Source organism: Mobula hypostoma, chromosome 8 (genome assembly GCF_963921235.1).
Source record: "Mobula hypostoma chromosome 8, sMobHyp1.1, whole genome shotgun sequence".
Taxonomy (NCBI): Eukaryota; Metazoa; Chordata; class Chondrichthyes; order Myliobatiformes; family Myliobatidae; genus Mobula; species Mobula hypostoma.
This window is the reverse complement of record NC_086104.1, coordinates 34,132,927-34,152,026: the sequence shown is the minus strand read 5'-3', so window position 1 is coordinate 34,152,026 and position 19,100 is coordinate 34,132,927. Positions and strand designations below refer to the sequence as shown.

The 19,100-nt window shown below is 40.2% G+C and overlaps 1 protein-coding gene across 3 annotated transcripts in view; it reads left to right on the top strand.

Annotated features, from left to right (window-relative positions):
* The window catches only part of srbd1 (S1 RNA binding domain 1), a 319,766-nt gene that overhangs the window by 31,677 nt on the left and 268,989 nt on the right, over positions 1 to 19,100 (top strand). For all 3 annotated transcript variants that reach the window (XM_063055672.1, XM_063055670.1, XM_063055671.1), the window contains exon 10: positions 6,334 to 6,475. In XM_063055672.1, the coding sequence (XP_062911742.1) occupies positions 6,334 to 6,475 (142 nt within the window). The remainder of the gene's footprint in view (positions 1 to 6,333; positions 6,476 to 19,100) is intronic.

Sequence of the window (19,100 nt, the reverse complement as noted above, 5' to 3'; positions counted from 1 at the left end):
CACTCTTAACATGAGTCCACTCCAACAATGGTGGTTCCACCTTCACCTCCTCTTTTATTGTTTCAAGAGGAACTCACTCCTGATGAAACTTGTTCTTTTCAAATAGCTCCCACCTTACAATGAGGTCACTCTCTTTCTCTTCTTCGCTGCTTCAATTTGTGACATACTCTTGACAAGACTTGTTCTTTTCAAATGGCTCTTGCCTTGAAAAGAACAAGTGGCTCTTCCCTCTCACTCGATACTTCAAATTATGGCTAAAGATAGCCTAGCAGCATTTACTCTTGGAGTTTGTGTAACTATGCACATCACTTGTATGAAGAATTAGTTATTTTGAACAGATGTAGTTTGTGTAAATTAGTATTATCATCTTTCTAAAGGCTTTAGTCTGGGTGGTTTTCATAAGATCTTAGAGATGGCAGCAGCTCTGAAATAACATACTAAGTGATTGAAATGTGGAAACCTGGGTTCAATCTTAGAGACGAAGTATGTCATGGTACTATTCATGTCATTCTGAGTCACTAAACACAGATTTATCTATCACTTCAGCTGGCGTTCTGTACCTATGACAGTCCAGTTCCTTAATGCATATTGTGATTCAGTACAAGTCAGCAGTGGAGACCATAGCAATAAAAATATAAAATGCTGGATACGCTCAGAGAGACAATTAAAATCAGTGGAAAGAAACAAGAGTTAATGTTTCCGATCAAACACCTTTCATCAGAAACAGCTTAATGATTATCTCTGGTCAAAACAATTTTAGCTGGTTGAGTGAGGGAGATGCTTGCTGTTTGCTTATGTGTTTTGTTTGCTGCAATCAAACCCTCTCATGAACATAGCATTTTTAATGTAGTATTCAAAATAAAAGAAAACTAGATTAGCAATCCCTTTCTGGGTCTTTTCAATTTGGTTTTGTTTGCATTGTTCCATACTATTCATTTATTCTGGCTGTCCGATATTGTGAAGTTAGCAAGAGAAAAATCATATTCCAAAAAAAGATACTTATTTCAAACTATTGAATGGATTAAAATCAAAAATGTTTAAAGTATACAGGCAGCAGTTTAGCAGAGAGAAAGAGATTTAACTAACCTTTTAGGCCATTTATCCTTCAGAATTGGAGAATAAATTCTGAGTTATAGATTCTTGAATGAGTCCAATTGTTTTCACTTTTGTTACTCAGAACCGTATAGTATGGAAAGAAGCTCATTAGCCCCCTCTGTCCATTCAAGCCATCCAGTACCTATATACACCAGTCTCATTTTCTGGTCCTCAGCCTGCAGCATCTTTTGCAGGGGTATTTCAAAGTTCAAAGTAAAATTATTATCCAAGAACATGTATGTCACTATATACAACATGAGATTCATTTTCTTGTGGGTAATCACAGCAAATACATGAAACATGATAGAACCAATGAAAGATCACACCCAGCAGGATGGACAGACAACCACACTGTGCAAATACAAAAAGTAAAAAAAGAAATAATGATAAATAAGAAATGTTGAAAACATGAGATGAAGAGTCCCTGAATATGAGTCCATAGTTTGTGTTAATAGTTTAGTGATGGGGCAAATGAAGTTGAGCAAAGTTATTCTGTCTGGTTCAAGAGCCTGATGGTTGGGGGTTAATAACTGTTCCTGTACCTGGTGAGTGTGGGTCCTGAAGCTCCATTACCTCCTTCCTGATGGTAACAGTGAGAAGAGAGCATGTCCTGAATGGTGGAGGTCCTTGATAGATGCTGCTTTCCTGCGGCAGGCCTCTGTGTAGGTGTGTTCAATTGCAGGGTGGGCTTTACCTGGGATGGATTGGGCTGCATCCACTACATTGTGTAAGCATTTCCATTCAAGGGATTGGTGTTTCCATACCAAGCCATGATTGCAACCAGTCAATATGCTCTACACTGCACATCTGTCGCAATTGGTCAAAGTTTTAGATGATATGCTGAATCTTCATAAACTTCTAAGAAAGTAGAGACACTGCCATGCTTTCTTTTTTGTAATTGCTGGGCCCAGGACAGATTCTCTGAAATTATAACACTGAAGAATTTAAATGTGGTGACCTCCCCACCTCTGATTTCCCGATGAGGTCTGTCTCCGGGTTCTTCGTGCTGAAATCAATAATTAACCCCTTGGTCTTGCTGACAGTGAGAAAGAAAGAGGTTGTTGTGGCCCCACTCAGCCAGATTTTCAATCTCCCTCCTAAATGCTGATCAGTCACCACCTTTAGTCATCAGTGGCATTGGACCTGTGCTTAGCCTCAGAACACTGAAGGCCGCTAGTCTTCTGGGTCGTGCCCTTGGGATATCGAAAAATGGCTGCACACCCAAAGTTGGAGTATAGCTGTAGGTCAGGGTCTTCAACAGAACCCCATTCCCCTCGAAAACAAAGACATTAAAACTAGAAATTAAGTTGTTTTCGCAGATGGGCTCGAAGAAGTCGCTGTCAAGCACCATTGTAGCTCTGCCCCCAAGTATCAAGGGAAATAGGTCAGATTGAAACATCAAGCCTGAGTGTTGAATTTGGAGATCCAGTGCAAATAATTGCCAGTCCTCTTGTGCCTATTAATTTATAATTAGTTTATTGTTGTCATATGTGTCAAGATACAGTGGAAAAATATTGCATTCTATCCAACTAAATTATTTCATACATAACTACATCAAGATAGTACTAAAGGAAAAATAGCAATGTAGAATATAGTGTTAAAGTTACTGAGAATGTCTAGTGCAGGTCAACAATTAAGGTGCAAGGGCAATGACAAGGTAAATTGAGAGATCGAGGATTTATCTTTGCTATACAAGGTAGATTGAGACATCAAGAGATCTGTATCAGGTTAATTGGAGTGGGTTACACTTGCATTTTATTATATTATTCTTAATGCTTTAAGTGCCTAATTGGGAAGCTGTTGCATTTGTTTGGTGTGTGAAATGTGAAGGAATGGAAGGAAAGTTTTTCTTCAGCAGTTCAGTTTCTCGACTGTGACGGCATGTCAGCAATCTACTTCACATTTCTGGCAGAGCTGCTCTTCGACTTGAGCATTCTGCCTAAAATGTCAGTTTTATTTTTAAGTCGATTTATTTTATCATGTGTTGGTTTTATTTTCTTTTGAAAAATAACTGAACCATTAGCCACAAAAAAAACATGAACTGAAAACAACATTAAGCATATTTTTTAAATCAAAGCCCAAGGGGTACGGGCTCTTTTCAAGGGGAAAACTCTGATAAAGGGAGATGATCTAAGGGAAGAATTAATGTTTACTTGAACTGACACATACTCTTTTCATCAGGTGTCAGGAGGGAAGCTATGCCTAAGACATATTTTTCACAGCACATGTTGCTTTTAGCATTAAAACTCCCAACTACAAATCTCAGCTGCATTTATTTATTTTCTGTGCATTAATGCACTTTTACTACATTGTAGTTTATGGCAGATGGAGTTTAATGTAGATAAATGTGAGGTGGTGCAGTTTAGGAGTACTAATGAAGCTAGGATATACAATCTGAATGGTGGGTTCAAAGGAGTATTAAGCAGCAGAGGTATCTTTCTGTATAATTTTAAATATCTTTGAAGATATCAGCACAGGTACATAATGTGGTTAGAAAGTTACATGGCATACTGGGCTTGATTAGTCAGAACATTGAACACAAGAACAGGGAGGTATGCTCAAACCTTATAACACATTGCTCAGACCTCACATGGAGTACTGAGTGCATTCCAGGTCACTTTACTATTGGAAAGTTGCAAAGGTACTGGAGAGGGTGCAGAGGAGATTCACCAGAATGTTGCCTGGGATGAAGCATTTCAGACTTGAAGGGAAACTGGATAGACTAGACTGCTTTTCCTATAGTGGAGGATGTTAAGAGGTATATCGAATAATGAAGGATATAGATAGGGAAGACTGCATGAAACATTTACCCGCGTCAGAGCTTGATAAAACTTGAGGGCAGTGACTTATGGTAGGGGGTACGAGATTTAGAGAAGATCTGAGAAGAACCTTTTTCACCCAGAGATTAGACTGAAATAGACTGCCTGAGACTTGTGGAAGTAGAGTTGCAGACAGCATTCAAGAAATGTCCAGGCCAGTGGTTCCCAGATTTTATTTGATGACCGCCTCCTTGGCTACCACACCACTCTCTGGCTATTACATAAAAACTATAAAGAATTTTGATTTATGATGCACAGTGAAAGAAAATAGGAACTGCAAATTCAAAGCAGTGACAAATAATTGGAAAAATGATTCAAATCTATTTAAATCTAATAAAATTATTTCTTTCATTACAGTAAAAATTATTTTCATCAACAATTTTTGAGTGTACATTAATAGTCCCAACTATTTATGTCTTCATTGCTTTTTCCCTTTCAATGAAATGGATGAGCTTGATACAGTGATATCAGCTTCTCAACATCAGGCTGAATGTCACTCAGAAGAAATTTCCGATCCCCACATTCAGTATTTTGCAGTTTGTTTTGTGCCTTGAAAGAAGTTGCACTGAAACAGTGCTCACTAAATATGATATTGGAAAGACAATGAAGGATGTCTTGACCTTTTTCCACAGTGCCGGATAACTTCCTGCAAACAGAAGTCTTGATATGATTTTTTTGAATCTCTGCTTCAGCTCAGTCTTTTTGCAGTGAGATCAGTTCTTCCTCCATCCTTCCTGTTAATTCCTCATTACGTGTTCGGAAATGGATTTATCCAATCTAGTTTTGATTGAAAGAAGATCCAGAAATTTCTCTGACATGTCTTTATGCAGCTCATCCAGATGGACACAGTATGATTGAAGATCATTATCTGTTATTCTTTCTTTTCCAACTCAGAGAGGTCCAGAAATTGGAAAAGGTCGAGATGGCAAATGTTGCACTTTAAATAAGGTTAACTTGGACAGAAATGTAGAGATGACTGATATGACTTTGATAATATTCACTTTATTTCCTTGCAATTAAAGATCGATTTGCACTAAACTTTGCAAATAATTCTGGCAAACAAGCAATGTCAATACTCTTGCGTTGATTATCGAATGAAGCCTTTGAGTCCTTAAAGAATTTTTTCACTGTTTCAAAAAGCTCTTAAAAGTGTCTCGGGTAGTTTCCTTTTGAGAGCCATCTGACTTTTGTGTGCAACAGCGACCGTTCAAACTGTTCATCATTCCCAATAGAAAGCACTCGTAATAGTCGAGAATTGAGGGCTGGGACTTGATTTTATTTACTGCCATGATAACAGTATTTAATGACTTGTGCAACCAATCACTTGGTCTTTTGAGACAAGATATTGTCTATGAATTATACAGTATGTTAGGTAAGTATGTTGGGTACGGCTTTCTTTTGAGAAAGTAGTAACGCCATGGTGCTGTCCTTTCATTGATGGTACCCTGTTGCACAAACAAGAATGTTGGTGAGCAGAATGTCCTTCTCTTTGAAAATTTGCTCAACAACTTGAAGTATTGACTGCTCCTTCGTATCTGTATCTAGTTCCTTTGCAAATAACAACACTTGATGAACCACACTTTCATCTTTCATGAAGCAACTATAACCAAGAAGCGAAGACTCCCGGCCTGGCAGAGTTGACTCATCCAACTGCAGAGCAAATTCTGTTGTTCTAAGTATGTTGAACAATGTCTATTCCACATTCCCAGACATTTCATCGATTTGTCTTTGAGCAGAGTTGTTGCTGAGCAAAATCGCTTTCATTTTTGTACCAGCTAACACTCTACTACGGTAGTGAATGGCAATAATGCGCGGGCCAGGCCCAGAGATAGCACAATTTCTTCAGTGCAGATTTCTCATGATATGCCAAATACAGAAGTGACACATTGCTGTACAACAACTATAATGTACTTCATGCTAAGTTTAAGAGAACGGTGGGTTAGTAGGAGATGAGGTGATTTTGTGATCATTAATTATGAGAAATTGAGGATCAGGTGATTATAAGTAATTTAAGCCCGTAATCCCTTTGCTGCCCTGCTTGCTGCCCAGTGCTCCTCCTTCTCCCCCCCCCCACCCCCACCACTACTCCCTTATCTTTATCTCCCCCTTAGACAGGTACAACATGGTATATCTTTTAGCTAGTTTGTAAGTCCAGATAAAATTAGTTTCATTCAGTTGCAAATTTACTGATATGATCTTTTTAGGCATAGTGGTTTGTTTCTATGATGTAACTTTTAGGTTTTAGAAAATTTTTGCAGACTAGGCTTTGAATTGGGTGTGAACGTGAATCTTAAGTTGTGAATTTTGGATAAGTAGTTTGATTTAAAACTCTGTTGCATATGCCACCTATCTTCTAAATAATGGGGATATGCAAGTCGATAATGCAAATTGATATTGATACTTTGACCTGTGTTTGTAGGTGTGAACCAAATACTGTTTTTATTCAGTCAACTTTGACTAAAGCAACTGCAAAAGAGAAAGATGGAAACAAAAAAGATACTGAGAAGTTCCGTCTGTATCACAACTTCAGCAGTAGTATTGGAAATATACATCATCACCAGGTAAGAGAAATATGTTAAAGATTGTTAAGACTTTTGAAGAGAGTAGAAGCTTTTTAACTTCAGAAAAATCTATTACTACATCAGTACAGAAAGGTCTTGGAGTCCAAATCCATAGCTCTCTGAAAGTGGCTGTTCAAGTTGATAGGGTAGTAAAGAAGGAACATGACCGTAAGATATAGGAGCAGAATTAGGCTTATTAAGTCTTCTCTGCTACTTCATCATGGCTGATCCAATTTCCCTGTCGGTCCTAATCTCCTGCCATCTCCCTGTATCCCTTCATGCCCTGACCAATCAAGAACCTATCGACCTCTGTCTGAAATATACATAAAGACTTGGCCTCCACAGCTGAATCTGGCAAAGAATTCCATAGATTCACCACTCTGGCTAAAGAAATGTCTTTTCATCCCCATTCTTAAAGGATAGCCCTCTAATTTAAGACTGTGTCCTCTGGTCAGACTCTCCCACCATAGGAAACATCCTCTCTGCATCCACTCTATCAAAGCCTTCCACCATTTGATAGGTTTCAATGAGGTCACCACTCATTCATCTGAATTCCAGCAAATGCTGGCCCAGAGTCATCAAACACACTTCATATAGCAAGCCATTAAATCCTGTAATCATTTTTGTGAACCTCCTTTGAACCATCTCCAGTTTCAGCACACCCATTCTAAGATAAGGGGTCCAAAACTGTTCACAATATAGTATTCCAAGTGAGGCCTCACCAGTGCTTTATAAAGTCTCAACATTATATCCTTACTTTTATATTCCAGTCCTCCTGAAATGAATGCTAACACTACATTTGTCTTCTTCACCACAGACTCAACCTGCAAATTAACTTTTGGGAATCCTGCACAAGGACTACCAAGTCCCTTTGGCGACTCAGTTTTTTGTTTTTGCTCTTCTCTACTCTTTCATTGCTTCTGCCAAAGAGCAAGCCCATACAATTCCCAGCATACCATATCTTCATATCATCTGCAATCTTAGCAACAAACCCATCAATTTCATCATCCAAATCATTGACATCCAACGTAAAAAGAATTGGTCCCAACACAGACCCCTGTGGAACACCACTAGTCCCTGGCAGCCAATCAGAAAAGGCTCCGTTTCTTCTCATTCCTTGCCACCTGCCAATCAGCCACTGCTTTGTCCATGCTAGAATCTTTCCTGTAATACTATGAACTTGTAGCATGTGACATGTCTGCCTTTATTTATTAGCAATGGCACTGAGTTCATGAGTGAAAAAGTGTTGCATTTTTATAACACGCACATTACGCTGCACTGGAGTATTGTTCTCAGTGATGGTTGCTCCATTAAAGGAAAGATATTGAGGCTTGGGGAGTGTGCAGAAGAGGTTTACCAGGATGCTGCCTAGATTAGTAGGTGGACAGTAAAAGGAGATGTTGGAGAAACTTGTTTTTTTCTCTCTCTGGAGCAGTGGAGGCTGAGGGAAGACCTGATAGAAAACTATCAAATTATGAAAGGCACAGATGGGTAGAAAGCAGGTATCTTTTTCTCAGGGTCGAAATGCCTTATACTAGAGCGCATGCATTTAAGGTGAAAGAAGGTAGGTTCAAAGGAGAAGTATGGGACAATGTTTTTTTTGAAAGTGGAGGGTGCTTTGAAGGCACTGCTAAGGATAGTGATAGTGGAGCGGCGTGATAGAGGTGTTTAAGAGGTTCTTATGTAGGCATATGAATATGCAGAGAATGGAGGGATCTGCCATCAGACCATCGTAATCAAATATAGGTGCAACTGACTATTCAGCCCATCATGTTTTCTCCAGTCTTCAATCATGGCTAATTTTTTTCAACACCATTCTCTTGCATTCTTGTAACTCATAACTTCCATTATCAATCAGTCTCTGCTTTCAATAAACCTGGTGTTTTGGCCTCCACGGCCTTTTGTGATAATGATTCCATAGTTTCACCACATATAGCTGAAGAAAACCCTCCTCATCTTCATCCTTTAAGTCCTTTAGACTTATACTAATGAGCTTACTCTGCATGTCTATTCCATACCAGGCCTATCAGTATTCAGTAGATTTCAATGCGATTCACTCCCCTTCCATCTGAACTCCATCAAATACAGGCCCAGACACATCATTAGTCTCTAACTCATGCAGTGGATAGGGGTTTTAGTGGGAAAGTATGTTCATTCGTGCAAACAAATACACACCTTCTGTTTAGTTGCAACATAGTAGTTACACAGAAATTTAGTGGATGAAATGTAAGTTGATGTACTTGGATGCGCATAACCGCCGTCATATTTATCTCTGAAGGCAAAACCTCATTTGGTATCCGGTATATTTTGTAAAAAAAAAAAGCAATATGATTTTAAATAGAACCTTCTTTACCACAGGAAAAAGCTTTTCAGATATAGCACGGAGGTGTAATACTTAAAGGTAGATTTTGAAGTTGGATTTTGAGACTGCAATTTTTAGACAACTAAAGGCATGGTAGGGATGTGTATTATTGTGAGAAATGAGTAGTGCAGTGAAGATGGAGGATGGACTGGAGTCCTGAGTTTTTGTAAGAGATGTGCTGTAAGGCAGGAGAAAGTAAATCGATAGGGTGGGCAAGACAACAAAGAGTTTGCTGAGCTTATGTAGGATTTGCAATATCGGTAAATAGAATTGTACAGGGTATTTGTAGACATAAATATTTAGATGAATTGATACTTTCAGGGGTTAGGAAACTAGCCAAGAGAGCATTTGAATACTTGAGTTTGGATTTGATAAAGACATGGATGGGTGTTTCAATACTAAGCTCTTCTTCTAGTGTTAAAGAATTACCGTTCATCCAACCATCTGTGTATTTAAAAAATGCAATCACATTTGGAGGTTAATGGAAGCTGAAAACTTATTTATAACTACAGGAATTAACTTCCATTTACACTTGGCCCATTTTGGATTGAGAACAAATGGTTGAGGATGGTCTGGCCTCATTCACTTGTACAGTTCTGATTTTGCTTCTGGATTCACTTTGGTACATGGTGTGATGTGTAAATTTTCCACATTTTTGATTACCAAAGAGAGTTCTGATTGTCTTACAGTGAAATTACATTTTATCTGTAAGGTAATGTTGAATTATTTTAACTTTAGAAATGACTTCATTGGTCATTCAATATTGACTTTAGTTAATATTTGGACTGTTTTCAGCATTGTGCTGAACGTTTATTTGTGGGGTTAACAGCATTGTTGCATGGTCCAGTACCAAATGCCCTTTGAATATTCTGTGAGAATAAACAATGAATTTTGTCACTTTTATTTTCCACATACTTAGCAGGAGAAACATCTACTTTGGCAGTATGCTGTACTTTCTGTTCTATTCACTTAACTATGATGCACATAACTGCTTTTGTTACTTTTTTGTTCCATAAAATGTCATGCCATTTCTGTCACTGGAATGGTGACGCTGATGTCCGCAAATCAGTCGCGTGCCTTGCAGCCATGTAAAACAATTGCGTTTAACATATGTGACATGTCTGAGTTTGCTTATAATTGAATTAAAGATGTCTTAATGACACACAGTGTGCTGTTGTGACAGAATTTTCCTCATCTAACAAGTAAAAGAAATGTTCTGAGAAATTTAAGTTTCATTGTTCTTAGATTCACAATCTATGCCAGTTATTAAGTACTTGATTTTTTTGAATTTTGCAGTTCTGTTCATAGGCAGAAAAGAGCTTTCATTGCCTTTACTCTCTTTGCAAAAAAGCAATATAATAACCAGCAATAATTGTGATTGTTTCAGGATGGTATACACTGTAAACTTTACCTCTTAATGTAAGATTCTCCATTTCTGCAATGTGATCATTGTTCTGGCAGAATAAAGATCATGCAAAAATCATTGCACATCTGTGGAGGATAGATTTGCATAATAAACACGGCTAAATATCAAATTTACAAGTACAGAATGATAGTGAAAGCATTTTAAATGTTTCATTCTGTTTTAAATTCTCTGTCACATTAAAAAATCTAAACATGTAGTTTATATGTTTTTAAAAGAAAAATCACTATTGACAATTTTCATATTAACTTAGATGTCATTTGCTACCTCTTGCAGTTCCCTCTAATGGGAATTTGAAAAATCTGTTCTTATTTTATTCGAGTGTATTATGATGGAACATCGGAACAGACCATTTGGGTCCTTGAGCATGTTACTCTTCAGTGAAAGGATGACAGATTTGTATCCCAATTGCATTCAACCATTTTGTCTATACACTGCAAGAATCTTGTGTTGCGAAGATTTAATTTGAAGTAGTGAGTGAGAGAGAAACATAGTTGCAAGGCAGGCGGCATTTGAAAAGAACATATTTCATTGGGAGTGAGCTTTATTTGAGACAATAAGAGAAGGGAGGTGTAAGTCGAGCAGCTACTGTTGGAGTAGGCCAATGTTAGAGTGGGAGGCTTTGTTTAAACAGTCTTGGGAAAGCACAAGGAGAGGTTCTAAGTAAGTTTCTAGTAAGTTTTTTGTTCCCTTTTCAGCACACTAGCTATGTATTAATAGCTAGTAGAATGGGTCCAGAGTTAGAGGTATGTTTTTTGTGTGAGATGTGGAAACTCTGGGGGACCTCCAGTCTCCCTGATAACTACATCTGCATGAAGTGCATCGAGCTGCGTCTCCTTAGAGACCATGTTAAGGAACGTAGCTTGATGGCCTTCAGTTCATACGGGAGAATGGAGTGATAGGAGCTACAGAGAGGCAGTCACCACTAAGTTACAGGAGCTAGGTACGTGGGTGACTGTCAGGAGAGGGAAAGGGAATAGGCAGTAAATGCAGAGTACCGCTGTGGCGGTTCCCCTCAATAATAAGTATGCCACTCTAAATACGACCTATGAAGGGGAAGCTGCGGTGACTGGGTCCCTGACACTGTAGGGAAGGGGGAGAGAAGAGGAGTGCAATAGTGATAGGGGATTCCATAGTTATCGGAGAGGACAGGAGATTCTGTGGATGTAAAAAAGGCGTCTATATGGTATGTTGCCTCCCAGGTGTCTGGACCAGGAATGTCTCAGATTGGGCCCACAGCATTCTGAAGAAAGAGGGTGAGCAGCTAGAAGTCATGATACATATTGGTGCCAATGACATAGGTAGGAAAGGAAGAAGATCCTGAAGAGAGAATATTGGGAGTTAGATGAAAAGCTGAAAAGCATCCTCCAGGGTAGTTATCTCTGGATTGCTGTCTGTGCCACGAGCTAGTGGGGGTAAAAATAGGATGACTAGGCAGATGAATGCATAACCAAAGAACTGATGTAGGGAGCAGGATTTCAGATTCCTGAATTATTGCGATCTTATCTGCGGAATTTATGACTTGTACAAAAAGGACAGGTTACTCCTGTTTCTGGGGGATCCATTATCCTTATGGGCAGGTTTGCTAGAACTGTTGGGAAGGGTTTCAACCAAGTTGGCAGGGGGATGGGAATCAGAGTGATGGGGCAGCGGGTATACAATTTGGCAGAGGGATGGGAACCAGAGTGATGGGGCAGCGGGGTATACAAGTGGCAGGGGGATGGGAATCAGAGTGATGGATGGGGCAGCGGGTATACAAGTTGGCAGAGGGATGGGAACCAGAGTGATGGGGCAGTGGGTATACAAGTGGCAGGGGGATGGGAATCAGAGTGATGGATGGGGCAGCGGGTATACAAGTTGGCAGAGGGATGGGAACCAGAGTGATGGGGCAGCGGGGTATACAAGTGGCAGGGGGATGGGAATCAGAGTGATGAGGCAGCGGGTATACAAGTGGCAGGGGGATGGGAATCAGTGATGGATGGGGCAGTGGGTATACAAGTTGCAGGGGGATGGGAATCAGAGTGCTAGGGCAGCGGGTATACAAGTGGCAGGGGAATGGGAATCAGATTGATGGATGGGGCAGCGGGTATACAAGTGACAGGGGGATGGGAATCAGAGTGATGGGGCAGCGGGTATACAAGTGGCAGGGGAATGGGAATCAGATTGATGGATGGGGCAGTGGGTATACAAGTGACAGGGGGATGGGAATCAGAGTGATGGGGTGAGGATGGGGCAATGGGTATACAAGTGGATGCAGTGTATAGTGAGACTGTGATGAAGGACAGGCAGTTGATCAGGCAAAATTGCAGTCAGTGGGATCGAATTGAAAAGTAACATGGGGGCAAAATCGAAAAGGGTGATGAATACAGGACTGAAGGCTATATATTTGAATGCACACAGTACACCCAATAAGGTAGATCATCTTGTAGCACAGTTAGAGATCGGCAAGTATGACATAGTGGTCATCACTGAGCTGTGACTGGAAGATGATCGTTGGAACCTTAACATCTAGGGATATTCATTGTACCAAAAGGATGGGCAGGTTTGCAGAGGCTGTGAGGTGGCACTGTTGATTAAAAAATTAAAAGAAGTGACACAGGATTGGAAGATGTATGATCCTTGTGGGTAGAGTTAAGAAACTTCAAAGGTGAAAAAGTCCCTGATGGGAGCTATGTACAGGCATCCAAATAGTAGCCAGGATGTGGAATACAAATTACAATGGGAAATAGAAAAGGCATTAGAAAGGGCAATGATATGATAGCCCTGGGGGATTTCAATATGCGGGTAGATTGGGGAAATCAGCATGGTGCTGGATCCCAAGAGAAGGACTTTGTAGAGTGCCTAAGAGATGCCTTTTTAGAGCAGCTTGTGGTTCAGTCCACTAGGGGATATGCTATTCCAGATTAGGTGATGTGCAATGAACCACATTTGATCTGGAAGCTTAAAGGAATCCTCAGGAGGCAATGATCATAATATGATAGAATTCACACTGCGGTTTGAGAGGAGAAGCTGAAGTCAGATTTATCAGTATTACAGTGGAGTAAAGGAAATTAGAAGCATGAAAGAGGAGCTGGCCAAGTTGATTGGATGGGGACCCCAGCAGAGATGATGGCAGAACTACTGACTGAATTACTGGGAGCAATGCAGAAGGTGCAGGACAGATACATTCCAAAGATAAAGAAGTATTCTAAAGGGAAGATAAAAACCATGGCTGACAAAGGAAGTCAAATGCAGCATAAAAGCAAGGGAGGACATATAATATAGCAAAAATTAGTGGGAAGTTGGAGGATTGGGAAGCTTTTAAAGACCAATAAAAGGCAACCAAAAAAAAAACAATGAGGAGAGACGAGGTGAAATATGAAGGTAAGCTAGCCAAAAATATTAAAGGATACCAAAAGTTTTTCAGATATATAAAGAGTAAAAGAGAGGTGAGATAGGATATTGGACTGCTGGAAAATGACACTGGAGAGGTAATAAGGGACAAACTTAAGTATTTTACATCAGTGTGGAAGACACTAGCAGTATGCTGGAAGTTCAAGGGTGTGAGGGGGCAGAAGTGAGTGTAGTTGCTATTACTAAGGTGGTATTTGGGAAGCTGAAAGTTCTGAAGGTAGATAAGTCTCCTGGACCAGATGGACTACACCCTCAAGGTATTCATAATGATCTTTCAAGAATCACTAGATTCTGTAATGGCCCTAGAGGACTGGAAAGTTACACATGATAAAAAGTATTTGAAAGGGAGGATGAGGCAACTATAGTTGCCAAGGGAATTCAAAGACAGCATAAAAGGAAAAGGGAGGGCATATAATATAGCAAAAATTAGTGGGAAGTTAGGAATAGGAAACTTTCAAAAACCTGCTGAAGGCAACTAAAAAAGCTATAAGGAGAGAAAAGATGAAATATGAGGGTAAGATAGCCAATAATATAAAGGAGAATACCAGAAGTTTTTCAGATATATAGAGAGTAAAACAGAAGTGAGAGTAATTAGCAAACCTCTTGAAAATGATGCTGGAAAGATAGTAATAGGAGAAAAAGAAATGGAGGATAAACTTAAGTATTTTCTGTCAATCTTCACTGTGGAAGATGCTTGCAGTATGTCAGAAATTCGAAAGAGTCAGGAGGCAGAAGATAGTGTAGTTGCTATTAATAAGGAGAAGGTGCTTGGGAAGCTGTAAGGTCTGAAGGTATATACGTCACCTGGACTAGATGGACTACACCCCAGGGTTCTGAAAGAGGTAGCTGAGGAGCTTGTGGAATCATTAGTAAGGATTTTTGAAAAATCACTAGATTCTGGAATGGTTCTGGAGGAGTGGAAAATTGCACATGTTACTCTGCTCTTCTAAGAAGGGAGGGGGGCAGAAGAAAGGAAATAATAGGCAAGTTAACCTGACTTCAGTGGTTGACAAGATGTTGGATGAGGTTTTGAGATACTTGGAGGCACGTGACTAAATAGGCCAAAATCAGTATAGTGGAATATCTTGCCTGACAAATATTTTGGAATTCTTTGAGGAACTAACAAGCAGGATAGGCAAAGGAGAGTCTGTGGATATTGTTTATTTGGATTTTCAGAAGACCTTTGAAAGGTGCCGCACGTGAGGCGGCTTAACAGGAAAGGAGCCCATGGTATTATGGGAAAGGTACTAGAATTGATAGAAGATTAGCTGACTGGCAGGAGGCAAAGAGCAGATATAACGGGAACATTTTCTGGCTGGCTGCTGGTGACTGGTGGTGTTCTGCAGCAGTCATTGTTGGGACCACTTCTGTTCGCGTTATGGCAGTGATTTGGATGAAGAAATCGAAGGCTTTGTGGCCAAGTTTGCAGACGATACAATGATAGGTGGAGGTACAGTTACTGTTGAGGAAGCAGGAGGTCTGCAGAAAGGCACAGACAGATTACAGAACTGGTCAAAAGAAGTGACAGATGGAATGTAGTGTAGGGGATTGAATGGTCATGCACCTTTGGTAGAAGGAATAAAAGCATAGACTATTGTTTAAATGGGGAGAAAATTCAGAAATCAGAGGTGCAAAGGGACTTGCGAGTCCTTATGCATGATTCCCTTGGCTAACTTGCAGACTGAGTTGGAGATGAGGAAGACAAATACAATGTTCATTTCGAGTGGACTGGAGTATCAGATCAGGGGTGTAATGCTGAGGGTTTATAAAGCATTGGTCAGACCTCACTGGAGTATTGTGAGCAATGTTTGGCTCCTCATCTAAGAGAAGTTCCGCTGGCATTGGAGAGGGTCCAAGGGACATCCACAAGAATGATTCTGGGAATGAAGGGGTTAATGTACGAGGCACAGGCCTGCAATTGCTTGAGTTTAGAAAAATGAGGGGGGAATCTTATTGAAACCTATTGAATATTGAAATGCCCGGATAGAGTGGATGTGGAGAGGATGTTTTCTGTAGGCCGTAAGATATAGGAGCAGAGTTAGGCCATTTGGCCCATTGAATCTGTTCTGCCATTTCATCATGGCTGATCAATTTTCTCTCTCAGCCCCAATCTCCTTCATGCCCTGTCTAATCAAGAATCTATCAACTTCTGCCTTAAGTATACCCAATGTCTTGGCCTCCACAACCAACTGTGGCAATGAATTCCACAGATTCACCACTCTGTGGCTGAAGAAATTCCTCCTTTTCTCCATTCTAAAAGGATGTCTTCTATTCTGAGGCTGTGTCCTCTGGTCTTAAACTCTCCTCCATGGGAAACATCCTCTTCATATCCACTCTATTGTGGCCTTTCAACAATTTGATAGGCTTTAATAAGGTCTTCCCTCATTCTTCTGAATTCTGCTGTACAGAGACCCAGAGCTATCAAAAGCTCCTCAAATGATAAGCCTTTCAATCCCAGAATCATTTTTGCTAGCGTCCTTTAAACCCTCTCCAATGTTAGCTTATCCTTTCTAAGATATAAGTCCCAAAACTACTCACAGTACTCTGAGTGAGGCCACACCAGTGCTTTACAAAGCTTCAACATTATGTTCTTGTTTTATACTCTTGTCCTCTTGAAATGAATGCTGACACCGCATTTGCTTCCTCACCACCAACTCGTCCTGCAAGTTAACCTTTAGGGAATACTGCACAAGGACTTCCAAGTCCCTTTTTTCCTTAGATTTTTCAATGTTTTCTCCATATAGAAACTAGTCTACCCTTTTATTTCTTTTACCAAAGTGAATGACCATACATTTCCTAACACTGTATTTTATAAGCCACTTCTTCACCCATTCTCCTTGCAAGTTTTTAATTTACTTAATATATGAATACTGTAATTGCTTTACTTGTTTATTATTTTTTATTCTATTTATTATTATTTTGTTTTTCTCTTCTAAATTATGTATTGCATTGAACTGCTGCTGCTAAGTTAACAAATTTCATGTCACATCATGGTGATAATAAATCTGATTCTGATAATCTATCTAAGTCCTTCTGTGGTCTCTCTGCTTTCTCAAAACTACCTGCCCTATCTTTGTATCGCCTGCAAACTTAGCCACAAAGCCATCAATTCTGTCAACAGTGGGTGAGTCTAGGAGCAGAGGATACAGCTTTAGAATAGAGGGGTGTCTGTTCAGAACAGTGGGGAAGAAGGAATTTCTTTAACCAGTGGATAGTGAATATGTTGAATTAGTTGCCATAGATGGCTGTGGAGGCCAAGTCATTGAGTATATTTAAAACAGAGGTTGATTGGCTCTTGATTAGGCTCTTGCTCCTGTGTCTTATGGTCTTAAAAAATTAGTTGCATCATTGTCTGCTTGCAGAAAGCCTTCGATAAATTTCACATACAGACTTGACTAAAACTTAATTTCATCCATTAAAGTTAATCAACAAAAAACTGTGGGGTCATGGGTTTATAATCAGCTTGAATTCTCATGATATTCTGTGAGGATCTGTGTTGCACCCTCTTGTCCTAGACTCCCCAACAACGAGAAAAAAATTGTGTATCTTCCTAGCTAATTACTCTTAAAATACAAAACAAGTTAGGTTGATCGTTCTACAAGACATAGGAGCAGAATTAGGCGATTCAGCCATTGAGTCTGCCTCGCCATTCCATCATGGCTGATTCCGGATCTCACTCAACCCCATGCACCTGCCTAATTGCCATATCCTTTGATGCCCTGACCAATCAGGAAACTATCTAACTCTGCTTCAAATATACCTACAGACTTGGCGTCCACCACAGTCTGTGGCAGAGTATTCCACTGATTTGCCACTCTCGGGCTAAAAACATTCCTCCTTAGCTCTGTTCTTAAAGTTTGCCCCTCAATTTTGAGGTTGTGCCCTGTAGTTCTGGATACCCCCACTATAGGAAACATCCTCTCCACATCCACTCTATCTGGTGCTTTTAACATTCAGTAGGTTTCAATGAGATCTCCATACATTCCTCGAAATTCCAGTGAGTTTGGCCCCAAGCTGCAAACACTTCTCATATGTTAACCCCTTAATTCCTGGAATCATCCTTGTGAACCTCTTCTGGACTCTCTCCAATGGCAACACATCCTTTCTGAGATATGGGGCCTAAAACTGTTGACAATACTCCAAATGTGACATGACTAGTGTCTTATAAATCCTCACCATTATCTCAGCAACACACACGAAAAATGCTAGAAGAACTGAGCAGGTCAGGCAGCATCTATGGAAAAAGTACAGTCAATGTTTTGGGCCGACACCCTTCAGCAGGACTGGAGGAAAAAGAAGATGAGGAGTAGATGGCATAGTGTTCCTCCCCAGTTCCTCCAGCCTTTTGTCGTTGCTTGGATTTCCAGCATCTGCAGATATTCTCTTGTTTGTGCTCACCATTATTTCCTTGCTCTTATGTTCTATTCCCCTTGAAATAAATGCTAACATTGCATTTGCCTTCTTTACCACAGACTCAACCTGTAAGTTAACCTTCTGGGAGACTTACACGAGAACTCCCAAGTCCTTTTGCACCTCTGATGTTTGAATCTTCTCCCCATTTTGATAATAGTCCTCACTCTTGTTCCTTTTATAAAAATGCATAAGCATACATTCTCCAACACTATTACATCTGTCACTTTTTTGCCCATTCTTCCAATTTGTCTAAGTCCTGTTGCAATAGCATTTCTTCCTCAGCACTACCTACCCCTCCATCTATCTTCGTATCATCCACAAACTTTGCCACAAAGTCATCAATTCCATTATCCAAATCATTGACAAACAACGTGAAAAGCAGCGGTCCCAATACTGACCCCTGAGGAACACCACTAGTCACTGGCAACCAACCAGAAAAGGCCCCCTTTATTCCCGCTCACTGCCTCCTGTCTGTCAGCCATTCCTCTGTCTATGCCAGTATCTTTCCTGTAATGTCATAGGATTTTATCTTGTTTAGCAGTCTCATGTGGCACCTTGTCAAACACTGCCTGAAAATCCAAGTACAGGTTTCCCCTGCCATCTGAAGGTAGAGCATTCCTATGAAACAGTTCGTAAGCCAGAATGTGGTAAAGTGAAGAAACAATGACCATTAGTTTATATGGGAAAATTTTGTGAGCGTTAGCAGACCCAAAAATAACCTACCAAATCATGCCAAATGAGGATGTTCTATGAGTCTGTGGTGGCCAGTGCTATCATGTTTGTTGTTGTGTGCTGGGGCAGCAGGCTGAGGGTAGCAGACACCAGCAGAATCAACAAACTCATCCGTAAGGCCAGTGATGTTGGGATGGAACTGGACTCTCTCACGGTGGTGTCTGAAAAGAGGATGCTGTCTAAGTTGCATACCATCTTGGTCAATGTCTCCCATCCACTACATAATGTACTGGTTGGGCACAGGAGTACATTCAGCCAGAGACTCATTCCTCCAAGATGCAACACAGAGCGTCATAGGAAGT